Source organism: Nilaparvata lugens, chromosome 6 (assembly GCF_014356525.2).
Source record: "Nilaparvata lugens isolate BPH chromosome 6, ASM1435652v1, whole genome shotgun sequence".
Lineage (NCBI taxonomy): Eukaryota > Metazoa > Arthropoda > Insecta > Hemiptera > Delphacidae > Nilaparvata > Nilaparvata lugens.
The window spans coordinates 7,102,429-7,121,598 of record NC_052509.1 but is presented as its reverse complement, the minus strand read 5'-3'; the positions used below and the strand labels follow the sequence as shown (position 1 = coordinate 7,121,598).

Here is a 19,170-nt window from a genome sequence, read left to right as displayed (position 1 = left end):
CATTAGCGCTCCAGTGGGCATAATTTCAACTAAAATGACAAAACTTATGATCGGAAAATTATTCTTGATTTTCAATTATTTTCAACGCCAGAGTCCCCAGGTAGGTGATCGCCGACGGTCCTGAGCTTTAGGGGCCCCTTGCGGACATCCCTAGAGCCCGCAAAAAATTAATGAATAGAACATTTTTTTTAATTTTGCATTGAACTACAAATACTACCTTGGAAAATATTAAAGCCATTGAGACTAACATGCTGGATACATGAGTGTCTTTAACTCAGTTTTTCCAGAAATCAAAAGAAAAAACCTGAGAGGTACAAGAAGTTCTCATTCTTATCCAAGAGATTAATCATGGTTTACAGAAGATCTAGCCGAACAAAAAAACTTGGTGACACTACTACACCATTGTTACAAATCAGCAGTGATCCCGGAGGAGAAAGTGGAAAAGTATGGACAATATTTGAGACAAAACAAACTGTATAGGCAAATGATGAGACAAGCAAAAATAAAGAGTGTATAATACATGCACCATCGAAAATGCTTCAAATAGTTGTAGAGCTGCCTGGGAGGTCATAAACAGACATCGTCCAAAAATGCCAAGAGTGAGATCTAATATTAGTCCAGACAATTTCAATAACTTTTTTGTGAGTTCTGTCGACGAAGTATTGACTAATATGGCTGTGGCAGACACTGACCCAGTGGAGAATGTTACTAACACGGTACACAGGATGGATGTATGGGAGGAAATAACCACTGATAGAGTCAAATGTATTGTCAGGGGCCTGAAAATTTCAAAAACTCAGTACATATTTGGCCTATCAACATTTGTATTGAAAGACACCATTGATCCCATCGCAGAGCAAATGGCTACAGCAATCAATCATTGCTTCAGGTTGGGAGTTTTCCCTAACACATTAAAACTAGCAAGCTGATTCATAAGAAGGGAAATACAGAACTTCCATCAAACTTCAGACCTATTTCCATAGTACCCACATTGTCCAAAGTTATTGAAACCGAGATGAAGCAGCAAATCACAAACTTCTTTGTAGGAAACAATCTCCTCAACCAGGCCCAACAAGGTTTTATAAGTGGTCGTTCAACTGCTAGTGCACTTATGGCCCTGACAGAAAAAATACAGTCAGCTTTCGAGTATGGAGATTTGCGTTCAATCACGCTTTGCGACCTGTGCAAGGCGTTCAACTGTGTGCCTCATGGTATACTTGTCAAGAAGCTGGAGAAGTATGGTGTACAGGGAACAGTACTAAACACACTAAGAAGCTACCTAGAAAATAGAAGGCAAGTGGTCTCACTTGAGGGAGCCTCATCAGGCATTGGAAATGTGGATCATGGTGTGCCACAGAGCTCAGTGTTGGGTCCCCTGCTTTTCATCCTGCTTATGAATGACTTCCCAAACAACGAGAGCTCCATACTCTTTGCAGATGATACCACATTGACTGCTAGAGGTAAAACTGTGGAAGAAGCAGTGGAAAGATCAGTTCTCCAACTAAATGTCGCCAGGACCTGGTTTGCAGCAAACAAGCTGAAGCTAAATGACGATAAAACAAACTTTCTGGTCTGTTCCCTAAAGAGGACAACATTGGAGGCAGAGCCTGTAAAGTTCCTGGGCTTCTGGATAGACAGCAGGTTGCGATGGAGCTACCATGTGACAGAAGTCTGCAAGAGATTGTCTATGGTGATATACCTGCTTAGGAAGCTGAGACATATTGTCTGCAGAGACTACCTGTTTAGCATTACCATTACCTGTTTCACAGTCACATTGGATATGGACTACTGCTGTGGGGACACGCACCTTCTTGTCACGATGTGCTACTACTACAAAAGAAGGCAATCAGAATCATCTCTTTTGCAGGACATAGAGATCATTGTAGGCCACTTTTCAAGGAACTGAAAATTCTCACCATATACAGTCAGTATGTCCTGTCCTCCTTGATCTATGTCAGGGACAATCAGCATAATGTTGGTGAGAAGAAACGCAGTTCACAGCCACAACACTCGCCATGCTACCAATCTGGAAGTTCCTCGCAGCCGGTTGGCCAGCACGCACAGAAGTTTTCCATCAGCTGCACTAAGATTTTATAACAGACTCCCAATTGAAGTGAGAAATAAATCTCGCACTAGATTCTGCTCTCTCATCAGACAGGCATTAATGAATAGACCAATTTATTCATTGGCTGAGGAGCCACTATTTTAAAACTTTGACACAGTCTGTCTGGTAGCCCCAGTCAAGGACGAAGACATCAAGTATCAAGACTCATATAACACCTGGTGATTCGGGTTACATGTTATAGGCTAGGGGATCAGAAGTTGGCTGAAAAATCAACTTTAGTGATCTCTGTTGGCAAACGTTTTCTATGTAAAGTTCACATCTTTTCCATGGAAGCGCTATAGTAAGGTCCCACGTTATAATGGCAGTGGAGTAAGATAGGAGAACAACGTTGCTGATTCTCTGTCTTGTCAATATCTTCTATAGACGGTACTGTAGCTGATACAGGTTTATTGATGTAATATTAACTGTTCATTCTAATTGACCGAGGGAAGTGAGGTCTAAGATTCGAGGCGACGGTTTGGAATTTCTTTCAATGTTTATATGTTGCGCATTTACGGCGAAACGCGGTAATAGATTTTTATGAAATTTGACAGGTATGTTCCTTTTTTAATTGCGCGTCGACGTATGTACAAGGTTTTTGGAAATTTAGCATTTCAAGGATAGTATAAAAGGAAAATGGAGCCTCCTTCATACGCCAATATTAAAGTAAAAATCAGACTATAGAATTATTCATCATAATTACACAGATGTGTGGAGAAGCCAGTCTATTGATGTATTTCCATAAGGTCTAGGCTATAGTTTCAATCAGGTACTTGTGGAGAGAATACTGCGTGAGGTCTACTGTTCACAGAACTACTAGTTTAAAATAATTAGTTATATTTCATTAAGCAAGAAATTATATTTTTCAATAATGAATTTTCATACTAAAAATGAAATTTTCTATTTGTTAATTATTCATTGTTAAAAGACGATCTGGCAACAGAGCAAAGCGAGAAAGAAATAGCACTATCCGCTTTGTTGAATGATAGACAAGGATAGCAATCTCAGCAATACCATTGCTAATCAAACACTGCCATAAAACGTGAACCTTACTATAGTGTTTGAGCTTATGTCAAATAATAATCTTTAATAGTGTACAAATCAATTCAAATTGAGATTATTTGTACATTTTAATTTAGGCGCTCAGCCTCTGCTATAATATGTTCTTTACACAACATTTTCTAACACGGACTTCACGTTCGAACTTCTGGTCCCCTCTATCCTATATTATTAAACGAGCAACTTCTGTTCTGTTTATATGTTTGTATTTCACCGGATTTCGAAAACAGCTCTAATAATTCTCACGAAATTCAGAACATAGTAGGTTTTTAATATAAAAATTCTATTTCACTAGGTCTCATCCCTGGGAAAACTCGCTGAAGGACATTAAAAGGATAATTATTATTCATCCTTGGAAAAACAGATGATAATAATTATTCCGTCGTCTGTTGGTGATGGAATCGAGTGAGCGAGTTCATGTGTGTGAGACTGTGACAAAATTATGACTCAGCTGTTGAACTTATGTAATCATTCAATCAGGTACTTAGTGCCGGTTGCAAAAAGCCGGGTTATTTTCAATCCTGATTAATTCCAGTAGATCCATCTTTTTGAAATGGTCTTCTCTGATTTGGTTCAAGTGAAGTTAATCAGGATTGAAATTTAACCGGCTTCTGTGCAACTGGGCCTTTGTGAGGGAAATTTTTGCATTCCTGTGGGAATTAATCTCAATTTACTGTGATTAGATAGAAAATTTCTGTATGAATGTTATTATAATTTCTTCTTTCGTAATACATTTTTTATGCTTTTATACTCCAGAGCTAAGCTCGGTCCCCGATATTAATAATAGAATAGACTATCATCATCATCATCATCATCATCGGTCTCATTAGCCTCTCACAGGCACTCATATGGACATCGCCCTCAGCCGCCAGAAATATATAATATAATATAGAGATGAGGAAAAAAACAAACGCCATAACAGAAAATTTATATTTACAAAATAGTTTTTACTAGGTACTTAGGGCTAAATGAGTAGAATTATTAATTAACATATTCTAACAAAAAATCTTGCATTAAAGCGCTCTCAAAGCATATTATTGTATATATAACGATATACTCCATTAATCAAATCATGAGATTCTTATGAAAATTCCAAACAAGAATTTCCAATTCCAATTTCAAACCATAAAACAAATTATTATCGGTGGTAAATCTTACAAGAAAACCATCTGCACTCAATACCAAATAGAAATACAAATTTAAACTGTAACATTATATCAAGATTATATCCTATGCATAATAGTATTATCTAAAAGGCACTCAAACCGGTACATCAAAAATCTATAGATTTTTCTAGCACGATGCATTCCTATCTATAATTGATTTCTCAATCTCTAATTATTTTCAAAAAAATAATTAGGTACTCATAACATCGTAATTTGTTTCTGGCAATACAATAACATCCACAAATCCATTCTTATAAAATGCGCTAAGGAATGTAGTATAATATTCACAATCGAACAAAAATATCAATCCCTACTAAAAGAACAGAGTTTCGAATTTTTATCATGCTTAAAAAGTGATATGTATTGATATTTCTGCCAGATAAAATTATTTCAGTCAATGCAATTTTTATTCCAGAATTATTTTCAGTTTTATATATAATAAACGGACGAATTAGCAAGTTCACCAGAGAAGAAAATGTGTATTAATTTCTGTCACTAGCCTACATACAAATATTAAAATAGTTCAGAAACATTTTTAGAATGTTCGGAAGGCACTTTGATTATAAATTAGCAACAAAAATCCAGTAATGCTGTAAAAATTTCATTATTCATCAGCAAATAATTCAAATTATTTTAAATCATTCATCGTTAAACAATAAAACCCTGTTTACCTTGGTGTAATGTCACCAAAGTAAACCAGAGAAGTGACTTTCAATGTTTTAGTGAGAGAAAATATTTATTCGAATTATTTAATTAATATATGAAGCAAATTAGAACAATTAGATGAGAAGATAAATTTCTTGTAACTATGATAACATTTGTATTCAATTTAATACAGATAAATTTAAATACAGAAAAATATAGCCTATTATTTCATTGTTCATGCTATCACAATAATTGTTTTTATTTTATAGTGATCGAGGCACTAGTGTTGTGGTTAGAATTTGCTATTATTGGATAATAAATTCCAACTTAATTTACAACAAACTATAGTTAGAATCCTTTATTGTTTGCATACCCTTAGATAAAAGCGTGTCTTGAAACTAGACAAGTGATTATTTTTATTCTCGTTTACACTTCAAGTTATGGAGCAAGATTGGAAGTTGATATTTTCTAATAATTGATCTTGTTCGAGGTCAACAATATAAAAATTCATAATTATAATGTAATTCTTCGCATACCGGTACCGTAAAATATGAAAGATAGAAAGCGCATACATGAGAAATAATCTAATCTAGCTTTCATTTGAACACTAATAACTGATTCTTAGAATTTAAAATAAGATGCCAAATTGAAACACCATAATCACAACCAAAATAGGATAAATTAGAACACAATTAGAAAAATTATCAACAACTTCTAACTTCGAGCAACAAGAGAAATCCTACAGGGCCCTACTCTCAGCTTTCTGAATCAACAGTTTGCCAATAAACCGGCAAAATGGTTCAAAATAGCCTAATTTGTTTTTAAAAATGATTGTATCGAACATAAACTTCAAATTTGAAAATCACGATTTATAGATCGCCACACTGGGATCTTGATGCGATAAAATAGGCCTATAATTATTATCAATAATCAAAACTTCAAATTCTAAACTGAGATTCTTCTTTTAGTTTATGAAAACTATGAATCATTAAATCACTAAAACTAATCAATTTCATTTCATTGAAACAGTAATTGATCGAATAGTTATGAAACTATGTTTTTTTCAAATTCATGAATTCATATTGTCTAATTTATAGTGTATAAATTCCAAGAGTACGACAAAAATACTATTAAATTTTTGAAACAACGTTTCATCTAATTTTGAAGGTGGATATTTTTAGTTCATCAAAACTATTTCCATCAAATAAAGATATCGGCCAGCCACTGATATAAATTTAGTTAATCGAAAACAATTATTCATCATTCAATTATGAGGTACTTTTAGCCCTTCAATATTATTCAGATTCACCATATTACTACAATTTTTTCGTTCATCAAAATCATTGAAATAAATACTTCTTAGATACTTCTAGTTAACCAAATAAAAACAAGTTATTACAGTTGATTAACTAATTTGAAACTAAATTGATTAAACATTTTGATTAACGAACTTATAGTTGATTAACCAAGTCTTTTAAATTAACTAGACAAGCCTAACAACCAAAAAATAGTTTGAGTTGACTTTTCAAATGATTTCAGTAGTATTATATACCAAGTCGGTAAAGTACAGTGAATAAAACTGATCAATCAAGTTGTTTCATATCATTTAACGTGTTGATCAATCAAGTTGTTTCATGTCATTCAACATGTTGATTAACCAAATAAATACAGTTGATTCATCAAATGGTTTCAGTTGATTTGAAAGCTTTCTCGACCTAGCCGTTACAAGTTGATTTAACAACAAATTAAATAACAAGTAAAAGTAAATACAGTTCATTTATGAAGTTGTTTCAGTTGATTAACAAAGTTGATTCATCAAATGGTTCAGATGATTAACAAAGTTGATTCATCGAATGGTTAAATTGATTTGAAAGCTTTCTCGACCTAGCCGTTACAAGTTGATTCAGCAACAAATTAGTTAACCAAGTAAATACAGTTAATTCATGAAGTTGTTTCAGTTGATTAACAAAGTTGATTCATCAAATGGTTCAGTTGATTAACAAAGTTGATACATAAAATGGTTCAGTTGATTTGAAAGCTTTCTCGACCTAGCCGTTACAAGTTAATTCAACAACAAATTAGTTAACCAAGTAAATACAGTTGATTGGAGTTGTTTCAGTTGATTAACAAAGTTGATTCATATTCATATGAACGAGTTTAACAATGTTTCCTAACTTCTCAAACACGTTTCCCTATCTTAATACACATTGATTAGAAGTAAATCAATAAATGGGCGTTGGTGTGTTACGTTAGTTTGTCGACGGCGGCTTCGAGAGTACTGTTAACCACTTCGCCGAGCTGCTGCAGGGTGGCATTGAGATGAGTCATCGTCTCGTTGCCGAGGAGTGAGCTCTCATTGGTGAAAGTCTCCAGCGGCGAGGGAAGATCTTTGACGTTGATGATTTCCAGGAGACTCGTGTAGGAGCCGAACACCAAGGCTAGGAAACCACAGATGAGAACCAGAATGTTCTTCCAGACAATCCAGTTACCGGGCCCAAAGCCCTTCTCCCAGTAGGTGACGAATTCTATGAAGACAGGGATGATGAGACCCAGCAGCGAGAAGCACAGAGCTCCAATCAGACCCAGGAATGGTCCAATCGTTGGTACAGCCACTGCCAAAAGTACTGTGAACAAATGGAAAAACATTAATTGCAAAAACTAATGTTTTATTGAAAATGCTTGAGAATCAGTCTTGATGAATCTTATGTTAATTATTATTAAACGAAGATCTTAATTAAATGCTGTAAATCACCCCGAAGACTGCTACTACTGCAAATATTGACAACAGGGTGAACAGCTACATGGGAATTCGATGAGACCTACTATCCATCTGTAGAATCATAATATGTTATTGATGAATTAATATGCTATTTATGAACCAATCTGTTATTGTTGAGCTTTGAGCTGCGTTTACACCAAAGTTATTAACAAAATGTCAATAACTTAATCCTTATAGATTCTATTAGATTGAACGGAACTTGAAAAACACATATGATCATCATGTGTATGATAAGTTATGTTTAATAGAATCTATAAGGATTAAGTTATTAACATTTTGTTAACAACTTTGGTGTAAACGCAGCTCAAGATTGCTATTTTGTACTGTTTTTTTCTTGTTTAATGATACCAGCTTCGTGTTCACGGTCTATATATTCAGTCTATTTCATTTTAATCACTATTTTATTGAAATAGAACCACCATTACCCTTTTATTTTCTTTGGCGTCACCACCTGTTTCAGGTATTCATGCCATTAGCAAGTGTACAGAATCAGTCTATTTTGTATACTTCAGTGAATAAACTATTTACCATTTACTACTAAATATCCCTTCCCAATGGAAGTTATAGAATTATTAAGAGTGGAATACTAAAGTATACTCTTCGACTCTTTGCAACTTGAAAATTGAAGTCTTTAGAGTATATTGTATGTCCTATTAATCGATGCAGATCCAAAATACTAATAACTTTCACAGGATTTATCGATAAATTTTACAAAGCGTCCAACCATTTGAGTTTGAAAATGTTGATTCATTCACAAGATAGGATGACTTTTATCGGAAAATTGAGCTATTATGGGAGGAGACTATGAAATCGATGCAGATCCTATTTTCATAAGATTTTTCTATTTTCATAAAATGAAAAAAGGAAATTTTCATGAAATTATAAGATGGCTTTCATTGAAATATATAAAATTGTGGAAAACGGAAAAACTGAGACGAAAATTAACGTATCCTTTTTTAGTGGAGTATGCATTTTGCATTGTAAATTTTCTATTTTTGGTTTTATCTCTGTATACTTCTCTGAATATTTCATTTATTTATCAGAATGTAATTATTTTATCCTGTTTTCATCTGATGGGCTACCGTAGCAGAAAAAATGTATTTTCTTTCAAGTTATAATTTATGCTAAGCTTATTCATAGAGCGGAGCGGCCGGCCTTACTCCTCTGAGTTTTCTTTAGTTGTTTTATTCAAATTCAAATAATCTTTATTCCTTGTTTACAACATAGGTACTTTACAAAAATAGCAAGCGAGATACATATAGTACACGGAATTCCCCCACAAAGACCAATCGTCTGCGTGTGGATGAGAGTTCCATGGACAACACATTTGCAATCACTAAATATTTTTTATAATAATTACAAAGTAAATGAATATTTTTTAAAAAATAAGTAAGATAAAGAAAGATAACTTATTCATAATGAGAGAGGATGACTCTGAGACCGTGTCACGCTGGGTTACAAATAAGAGAAAGGACTAATTTATCATTAAAAAAAAACATTTATATCGTATTAGGAGTAGTACATCCCAATCGGCTTTATGTCTATGGATGTCCACTTTTATACATTTCTTTGTTATTTTATATTATGTTTGTTTGTGAAATAAATGAATTGATTGATTGAATTGTGGTTTTTCTAATGACAGTGTTTTTGTTCAGGCTTATGGAACAACTTGATTGTAGTGAAATAAATTTTTCCCGACGCAAACCCTTGAATAGCTTGATTTATACAATGGGCTGTTTTTATTAAATTGATTTTTTGTTGATAAAATAAATACTAGAGATGTGGGACACTCAATACCAACCATTTTAATATGATGATAATTAAAACACTTCACTCACATGGGCTACTTTTTAACAAATTAATAAAAACAATATCAAAATCTTGTAGTTAAGTACCCTTTATTTTTTAAAAGGTTTGAAATAGTTCAACTAGTTTCGAGTTGAAAATGACCTAAGTTAGGGTCGAAACTTGTTGAACTATTTTAAAGCTTTTAAAAAATAAAGAGTACTACAAGATTTTGATGATAATGAAATACATTTTCTAAAACCAGTTGCTCTTTTAGATAAAATTAACAAATAAATGAGATGAATCTTGACTTACCGGCTGCCACAGTAAGGATAGTTCTGACCACGTATTCAGCCAATGCCGAGTTCTTCTGGAAGCGGTCTTTCAATGAGTTCCAAACGATTTCCAGGCACACAAAGTACTGCAGTCCGTAAGTACAAAACACAGCCAAACCTACAAGAATTTTCACAGCTTGGGCAGCACTGCAAAATAATAACAATCAAAAACATTAATAGATGCATTTAATATCAATTGGAAATATAAAAACATTATTCTGAAAATGTATTTTACAAATTTAAAAGTTTTGACAGGACCTCAGTTTGACTCATTCACTAAATAGCGGAGTTAGGTTTGGCACATCTACCTCGTTTTTATTGTTGACTGATCCTATTAATGTTAAGCTTGGATCTTTCTATTTTGGTAGAAGATTAAGTAAAAATGTTTATTTAAGAAAACTATTTTTCGCTGGAGATATCTTAATGTTAAGCTTGGATCTTTCTATTTTTGTAGAAGATTAAGTAAAAATGGTTTTTCAATAAAACTATTTTTGGTTAGAGATTTATTCAATCCCTTTATCTATAGACCAAAATAATACTGTACTGTAACAGTAGTACTATGAAAAGCAGTACAAAGTACAAAGAAAAACAGTATCTGATTCAGTAAATTATTCAATTCATCTTTTTTCGGATCGTTTAAAATCAATAAACAGACCAATTTTTTTTCTAATTTTGTCACCTGGTCATATGGGACATATATATGAATCATATATTTATCTCATATTGATCAGGATTTTAGAGTTTTAAAATATTAAAAAAGTTCAATGAACAGTGTTCTTGTCTTTGAACAATCTTTGTCATCGATAGAAAGATTGTTTATTTCATTTGATGTCAAAATTAACGTAGTTTCTCATTTGTTTCTAATAACAAACGTGCCGCTTGTGCGACAGATAAAAATATGTACTTGAAATGGCTTTCATGTTTGGCGTTGACTGAGTTTATATTAATACCCAAAATTTAACTTTTGGGCAGAGCTCGTTCGTTAGGACTGACAGTAAAGTCCGGCTGTTCTGGTGAAAAGGATGGATTTTGCTCTTGTTTTATAATACAGTTTTCTTGTCGCAGTTCGGGCAGTTTAAAGAGTTTATTTTCGGCAGTTCATTTTGATTTTCAACTAATAATTAACATCGCGTTTCAACCAGTGAATGCCAAAAGGGAGAAGCCATCTTCAAAAGGTAGGTGTTATCCTTTTTGAGTTTTCTTTTGTTAATTTTCATAACCACAAAGATTGAATCATCATTAGCTGCAAGCGAGTGTTTTCCCCATAAAATTCATATCAATAATGTTTTTTATAATAAAATTAATCTTGTTTGTTTAAATGTATGTATATGTTAAAGATTCATTAATTAAAGTTCTAGTTATTCTGTTCTCTTTTGTTATCATAGTTCTTTCCCTCCTTACATAATTGGTGTAGGCGCATCGTGCTTACAATTTTTATAGATACTCCAGTCAGAGGTCATGTAAACATTTTCAATACTTAAAACTACAGTTTAGAACTAAAGTGCGAGATAAATTACTTTTAACATGAAGAGGAGAAACCCATTTCTCCCTCCACAGTTTGTAGCATAGACACAGACGGACATCCTGCGCACAATTGGATGCGCCGTGTCATTTTGGTTCATGTTCCTGTGATGAAAACATCTCTGTAACATACACAAACCAATATACCTGCTGACCAGTTCCCTACTTGGAGCATTGCCAGCAATAGATGGAGGGGAGTGTTGCCGCGTCGCGTTACAAAGCTCTCTCACTCAGACACAAAAGAAGGAGAATGCTGCTAGGTAGTGGGAGCGATTAGTGGAGGATAGAGCATCGGACCTCTCCGTCTTCGAGAAAGAGCCGTGTTAAAAGTAATTTATCTCGCACTTTAGCAAAAACTCTACACAGTGGGAACGTTATCTTTTTCAAAAAGATAGCGAGACAGCATCCAGGCAAGTTGCAAATATTTCATACTTGATCCAGAGGTATTTTATATATTTACTTTCATATAATTGTTAATTAATTTGAATAGTTTTACTCATCTATTTCACTATTAATGACGAACTGCAAGTAATAATCCGTTTTTGAACTATTTTCAACGACACTACAGTCTAATTTTTGAATATTAGTTATTAAAACTAGTACTCACTTGTGGAGTGCTTTCGGGTTTTTTAAATCCATTTTCAACAATTGACAAAAATTAGACTGTATTGTCGTTGAAAATAGTTCAAAAAATGAATATTTTTATATTAATGAAGTTATTTACAAGGAATGTTATACTCACTAGTCTTCAATTGGCAGATTGAGTGTGATACTGCCTTTAGTTTCAGCTCCGTACTTCAAATAACCGAGAAAGCCGAGGAAGATGTAGATCATTGTCACTCCACCCATGCCTTGGTTCAGCACACCGCAAATGCCGATAAAGTGCTGAGGAGTTTTCATTGCATTTTCCAGAGGCATGACCTGATGAACAAGAAGCAAAGTGGTTCAAGGTTGATTCACGATTCGGTTATTGGAAATATTCTTATTGCATTGACTGAACCGACATTTCGATATTCCTCATATATGAGAGGAGTTGCTCATTCCATGACACACAATTTCCTAGGAGAGCATAATACTCAGAAAATAGTTGCCATACAATAAAGCCGACAACAAACGACAGGACAAGTCTGTCGATGTCTGAACAGACATGCCTTCGAATGAAAAAGACATTCAGGCGAAAGGTTTCGAACAAAATCAGCTGTTTGGCAGCTTTTAACATAAAATGAATAAATAAACCACTGGAAAATTACAAATTGTAACGATTAAATAAAAAATAAATCTCGGGGCACCGAGCTCCGCTCTGGAGTACAAAAGCATATAAAATTCATTACGAAAGAAGAAATTATAATATATTTATAGTTCATACAGAAAGGTTCTATCTAATCACAGTGGATTGAGATTAATTCCCAGAGGAATGCAAAAATTTCTCTCACAAAAGCCGGTTAAATTTTAATCCTGATTAATTCCACGTGAACCAAATCAGAGAAGACCATTTCAAAAAGATAGCTTATCTGATTGGTTCTACTGGAATTAATCAGGATTAAAATTTAACCGGCTTTTGTACAGCCGGCACTAAGTACCTGATTGAATGATTACAAAAGTTCAACATTTGAGTCATAATTCTGTCTCTGTCCCACACACATACACTCGCTCACTCACTTCCATCATCAACAGACGACGAAATTATCAGCTGTTTTTCCAAGGATGAATAAATCCTTTAAATGTCCTTCAGCGAGTTCTCCCAGGGATGAGACCTAGTGCAATCGAATTTTTATATTGAAAACCTACCATGTCCTGAACTTCGTGAGAATCGTTAAGGTGCGTACAGATTTACGCGCCGTGAACATGAGCAATTCACTTTTAATCAGCTGATGCCAAGATTTTTATATCTGTATCTTACCGTTTCTGTAAAAATACAGATATAATCAGCTGATTAAAAGTGAATTGCTCATGTTCGCGGCGCGTATATCTGTACGCACCTTTAGATCCGTATTCGAGATCCGGTGAAATACAAACATATAAACATCTGAACATATAAACAGAAATTGCTCGTTTAATAGTATAGGATTTAACCTCAAATAGAGCAAAGAAGGGAAAAACAACACAAAATGGAGTGGCCATAGTCGATTGGATTAGATGCTGGCTTTATAATTCAGATGCCCGGGTTCAAAAAATCGAATACACAAAAATCTAACAAAAATGTTGTTCTAAGCCTTTTGCCGATGATGCAACTTGTCTGTTCAGACATGTTAAACAGACTTGTCCTGTCATGAGTGGCCGGCCTAGCCATGAATGAAATTAGTTTCAAATAAGATGTACAAAAAATAGGGGTTTTGGAATGTTGAGAGTTTTAAAAGATTTTTCAATTTTTTGCATTGTAAAGCCCTGCGCACACAAATTGATTTTTGTTCGTACGATATTTTGTCATCCTTATAAATCCTATATGATTAAACAAATGATTTCAAACAGATGATGTTTGTCAAGTTCTGTTTAATCTGATAGAATTCATAAGGACGGCAAAAAACCGTACCTACAAAAATCGATGTGTGTGTAACTGGCTCAACTGTTTTAAATGGATTGACATTGAAATTAGGTACCAAAAAACATATATATTTCACTCACCACTCCGATAGCTTCCATGGCGAAAATGGTTATACTGAAGAACTGCGGCATCGCCTCGAATGGCGCAACGTAGGCGCGTTCGGCGACCGACGGCAGGTCGATGGACAGATAGTAGAAGGTGATGAGCAGACCGACGCCCATGAACGCGTTCGCCACCATCGAGATGGGCGCCAACTTCTTGAGGTTCGGAACCCAGCTAATCAGCACCAGTGGGATCATCAGTGCGGCTATGTACAGGCGGATACGCTCGCCGCTGGTCGCCTCGTCATCACCTGTGTAGAATTCGATCACCTAAAAACGAACAAATAGTTTACTAGTAGTTCTGTGAACAGTAAAATTTAATTTTCCTCCAGCTACTGGCTAAAGTACTTACTTTACTCCCTGAAACATAATACTAAAGTGTCACTTTTTCGCTCTAGGTAGTAAAAAACAGAAAAACTCCCTAGGGAGTAAAAGTGACTCCATTTAAATAACATGGGAAGCATCTCTATTTAAAAAACTTACATGGTAATAGGTTAGAAGGTCTAAGCTCAGATGAGAAAGCGTAATAGAGGTGTCTGTCATTGAGTCAACTGAATTCAATACCACAACCAGAAATTTGATCAACTCATGAAATATATGTTTGTATGATATTATATTCTTAATATTGGTAGACGATAAAAATTTATACAATTTTTAAAATATTTTATTCTATTCAAAATACCAGCCAACAAATATTCTTGATCTGCATTCTGCAATTCAAATCTGAACCGCGTGATCTGCAGTTAGCCATTTTTGGTAGCTCAGCTGATATGATTGTTACAACTTTGGCCGATAGATAGCGCAATCAGCAGTGCCTATCCAAAGACCTTAAAGATGCATAGACTCACATACAGCGCTAGTGTCGTACTTGGAATTGAAATCCGCCATTGAGGGGGCAACCCATAAGATTATTACATACCAATGCCACCAATGCCTTTGTGATCTATTGTATTACAAATATATAATATATAATATCTCGTGCTAAAATACCCCAATGGCGGCCTTCAATTTCAAGTAAGAGCTATCATTGGGAAGACATAGGCATTGTGGGTCTATATCTCTTTAAGGTCTTTGTGCCTATCAGACGACCGGTTTTTAGGTTTTAGTTTTTAGGTTATGTTGTTAGGAAACATTGTCACCAATACGTAAGTTATTATAATGATTTAATTTGCAGTTTCTATAAAAAAATGTAGATGGAGGAAAAATATTGTGTACATCACGAGCGAAAAATACTTTTTCTCCCTCAGGAAAATTGTTGCCCTCGGCTTCGCCTCGGGCTTCAAACTTTTTCCCTCAGGGAGAAAAAGTCGTACTTTTCACTCTAGATATACAAATAACTATTTCTGTGTAAATTTAGTAGACCTAACGCAGTTTTCTCATCCACAAGTATCTGGTATCATCTGTTCACTGGCTTCTCCAGACATCTGTGTAATGCATGCAATGAATAATTTACGTGTCAGCTGATTGATTATGAACAGTTCTATAGTCTGAATAATCCTATTTTCAGAGTACATTATATATATAGTGATATGGAGGAAATTCCTTTTCCTTTCATATTATCCTTAAAATGCAAAATTTCAAAAAACCTTGTGTATACATCGACGCGCAGTTGAAAAATAAATATTCCTGCAAAATCTCATAGAACTCTATCAACGCGTTTGGCCGTAAATGCGTTACATACATACATACAGACAAAATAAAATCCGAGTTAAAACAATGATGAAACCAGCAGGTAACCCGTGTTCCGCAAGGGTTTAATTACTAGTAGTTCTGTGAACAGTAGACCTCACGCAGTTTTCTCACCTACAAGTATCTGGTTACCGGCCTCTCCAGACATCTGTGTAATGCATGTAATGAATAATCCACTTGTCAGCTGATTGATTATGAATAGTTCTAAATCTGATTAATCCTATTTTCAGTGTAGACGATATATAGAGTAATATGAGAATGGAGTAAATTCCTTTTCCTTTCATATTATCCTTAAAATGCAAATTTCAAAAACCTTGTGTATACATCGACGCACAGTTAAAAAAGGAATATTCCTGCCAAATCTCATAGAATTCTATCAACGCGTTTGGCCGTAAATGCGTTACATACACACAGACAAAAGAAAATCCGAGTTGAAACATAGACCTCACTTCGTTCGGTCAAAAAACTTGACCTACTGGAATCTTAAAGAATTTGAAATAGACCAATAACCATCCTCGGTAGATTAAGAGTCTATATGCAAAATTTCAAGTTAACCAGTCCAGTAGTTCAGACGTGATAATGCGTCATTCGTGAATTTCCTACCCCGTACGTGTACAAGCCAATTCTCTCCTTTATTACATTATAGGATAATTATGGATTTAGGTGTAATGTCATACAATGTAGATAAATAGATAGTTTCAGAGTAGATCGTTTTCATTCAGAGTAGAATGCATTAGTGTTCATAAAAATGTAGGTGTAATGTCAAATATTTTCACTTACAATCAATTCTGATTATAATCATCAATATTATTATTTTTTGGTTTGAAAATGTTGAGGATACTTGTGAATGTTTGAATCATAATAACATTGTGATTCATGAGTATGAATCATGATATTGAGAAATGGCAAAAAATTAAATCTTAATCTACCTGCTGGAAGTTGGTGGCGATTATGACGGTGTAGACACTACACGTGGCAAAGTAGGCAGCGAACAGTCCCACAATGATCGAAACCCTGTAAACAAATTCAAAAATATTATGGACTATACTGGAAATTAAATGAAAAGTTTTAAAAAGCTATAATTTTTGAAGTTATCATTCATGATAACTTTAATAAGTTTTATAAATTGTCGAGTGTTTTCGTCTTTCATTATCAAAATTTTCAAATGTTATCCTACTATATTAAGCGACCAATTTCTGTATATTTGTAATATATCTGGTTATTTATGTTTAACGGATCTCGAGAACGGCTCTAACGATTTACACGAAATTTGAAACATAGAAGGTTTATGATATAAAAATTCGATTGCACTAGGTCTCATCCCTGAGAAAACTCGCTGAAGGACATGAAAAGGATAATTCATCCTTGGCTGAAACAGCTGTGGATAGTAAAAAAGTGAGTGAGCGAGTGAGTATGTGAAAAATCAAAATATCGTTTCCCCGGAATTCATAAGATGACATATAGCCAGCTGTGAAATATAAACACGATCATTTTAGAGAATTGTGTTCTGTTTATCATTACCGCTCGTTGCCCCGATATTTGTTTTAATTTAGTATTACAATGTTACTATTGGATAAGAAGTAATGCTATTATTTTTTCAAAGTTATCATTCATGATAACTATAAATTGTCATTTTGTCAAATTGTCATTCAAGTATTCTACAAATTGTCGAGTGTTTTCGTCTTTCATTATCAAAATTTTCAAACGTTGTTTCAATTTCAGTATTACACTATTACTTTTTGGATAATATATTATATAGATTAGAACCATTTAATATAATACTAGATTATCATGACTATAGTGAGGTCCACGTTATAATGACAGTATTTGATCAACTTTGGTTTTTGCTATCCTTGTCAATCATTCGACAGAGCCGGTTGTACTATCCTTTTCTAGGTCCACAACGATGTCAAAATAATTATTATGTTTTTGACGGTGTAGAAATATAATTAATTAATGCAGAGAATCGGCATCGCTATTCTTCTATCTTTATCCACTGCCATTATAACATGGACCACAATATAGAAGAACTCAAACTCGAAGAAGGCTGAAATCTTCTTGAATCAAACTCAATTGAAACTATACCAACTTCTGTCTAACAAATATTTACATCGCACAGTACATTTCAATTATTAGCTCAACAGAATAAGTAAATAACGCCACACATAATCTAGTAACAATAACTTATGTTTTGAGATTGCAAACAGTGCAGAGATAAAGAAATAAAAAATCAACACCTGTGGCATCTGACATTAGAATTGACTGCAATAATTGACAACAATCCTATATGCTACTCTAAAACCTCAAATTATTGACAGTTTGAGAAAGAGAATTGAAAAGAGACTTATATTTACATCAACTTGATGTGACTACTACATGCCTCTTTTTTGATTGAGATAAATAAATAAATAAAAAATAACACTTGTGGCAACTGACATTAGAATTGACTGCAATATATTGACCACAATCCTATATGCTACCCAAGTACCTACCTCAAATTGTTGACAGTTTGAAAAGAGAATTATAAAGAGACAACATCTACATCAACTTGATGTGACTATTATAGGCCTCTTTTTCGATTGTCATGCAAATGAGTTCTATATTGAGATGTACTTCAAAAAGTCAGGATTGGTTGTTATTTGAAAGGAATACTGACAGATGAAAGTATTCTTCCAATAGCAACATTAAAAGAAACATTCAATTCGAACTGGGACAAATATTTGAGATCTCAATTACTTACTGTTGATACAAGACTTACTGTTTTATATTATAGTATAGACTGATTCTCATCATGCATGCCATAAGATACCAGAGATAGATACTCAACATTCATTTGAGAAATAATATGGATCAATTGAGGAAATCTCCATCTCTTTTTCGAGAATATTTTTAAAAACTCACAAGAGGAAAAAATATTTTAAGAATTAAAATCAATTATTAGGTACCTGGCAAGACCACTGAAGCGCCTAGCCCAGGGAGGTCCATTGGCAAACGCGATTTCACCTACGTCAGCAAAGCTCATTGAAGTTACCCTCGTTCTATAGTAGAGTTCATGTGCACATTTCACCTGAAAATATAAAATAATTGATTAGTTGCAGAAAGCAGAAATTTCATTTCATTTCATTTATTCATAGACAAAAGATACAATGCAGGTAAAAACAACAGGCATTCGCCCAAAACTGCTTTAAACCTTAATTTGGAATACACAGTCTAGAGGTTATGTAAATGATAACTTAATTCACACACTATTCAAACTATTTTGAGTCCAAAAAATGTATGTACAACAATAATTTTAAATTTATCAGATTAATTAGTTTCAAAATACAAGTCCAAACAAAAAAGTTCCTTCACAATCACAAAAAAATATAAAAAATTTCACTAAGTAAAAATTCTAACACAAGACAGCTTTTCAAAATTACATGAAACGTCGTGAATTTCAAAAAA

At 33.9% G+C, this 19,170-nt stretch overlaps 1 protein-coding gene across 1 annotated transcript; it reads right to left on the bottom strand.

The window, feature by feature from the left end:
* Positions 1-4,079: 4,079 nt before the first annotated feature.
* Positions 4,080-18,936, bottom strand: LOC111055588 (proton-coupled amino acid transporter-like protein pathetic). The gene is made up of 6 exons (XM_039430040.1): positions 18,672-18,936; positions 16,656-16,740; positions 14,017-14,307; positions 12,137-12,315; positions 9,854-10,020; positions 4,080-7,598 (listed from the first exon to the last, which is right to left on the bottom strand). The coding sequence occupies exons 1-6, from the start codon at positions 18,746-18,748 to the stop codon at positions 7,219-7,221; spliced, it is 1,179 nt and encodes a 392-aa protein (XP_039285974.1). The 5' UTR covers positions 18,749-18,936; the 3' UTR covers positions 4,080-7,218.
* Positions 18,937-19,170: the final 234 nt, after the last annotated feature.

Coding starts and splice junctions, on each gene's coding strand:
- LOC111055588 (XM_039430040.1), bottom strand. CDS start 18,748: ATGAGCTTTGCTGACGTAGGTGAAATCGCGTTTGCCAATGGACCTCCC. Junction 16,741..18,671: donor CGCTTCAGTGGTCTTGCCAG/GTACCTAATAAT, acceptor ATTTGTTTACAG/GGTTTCGATCATTGTGGGAC. Junction 14,308..16,655: donor TCGCCACCAACTTCCAGCAG/GTAGATTAAGAT, acceptor GTTCGTTTTTAG/GTGATCGAATTCTACACAGG.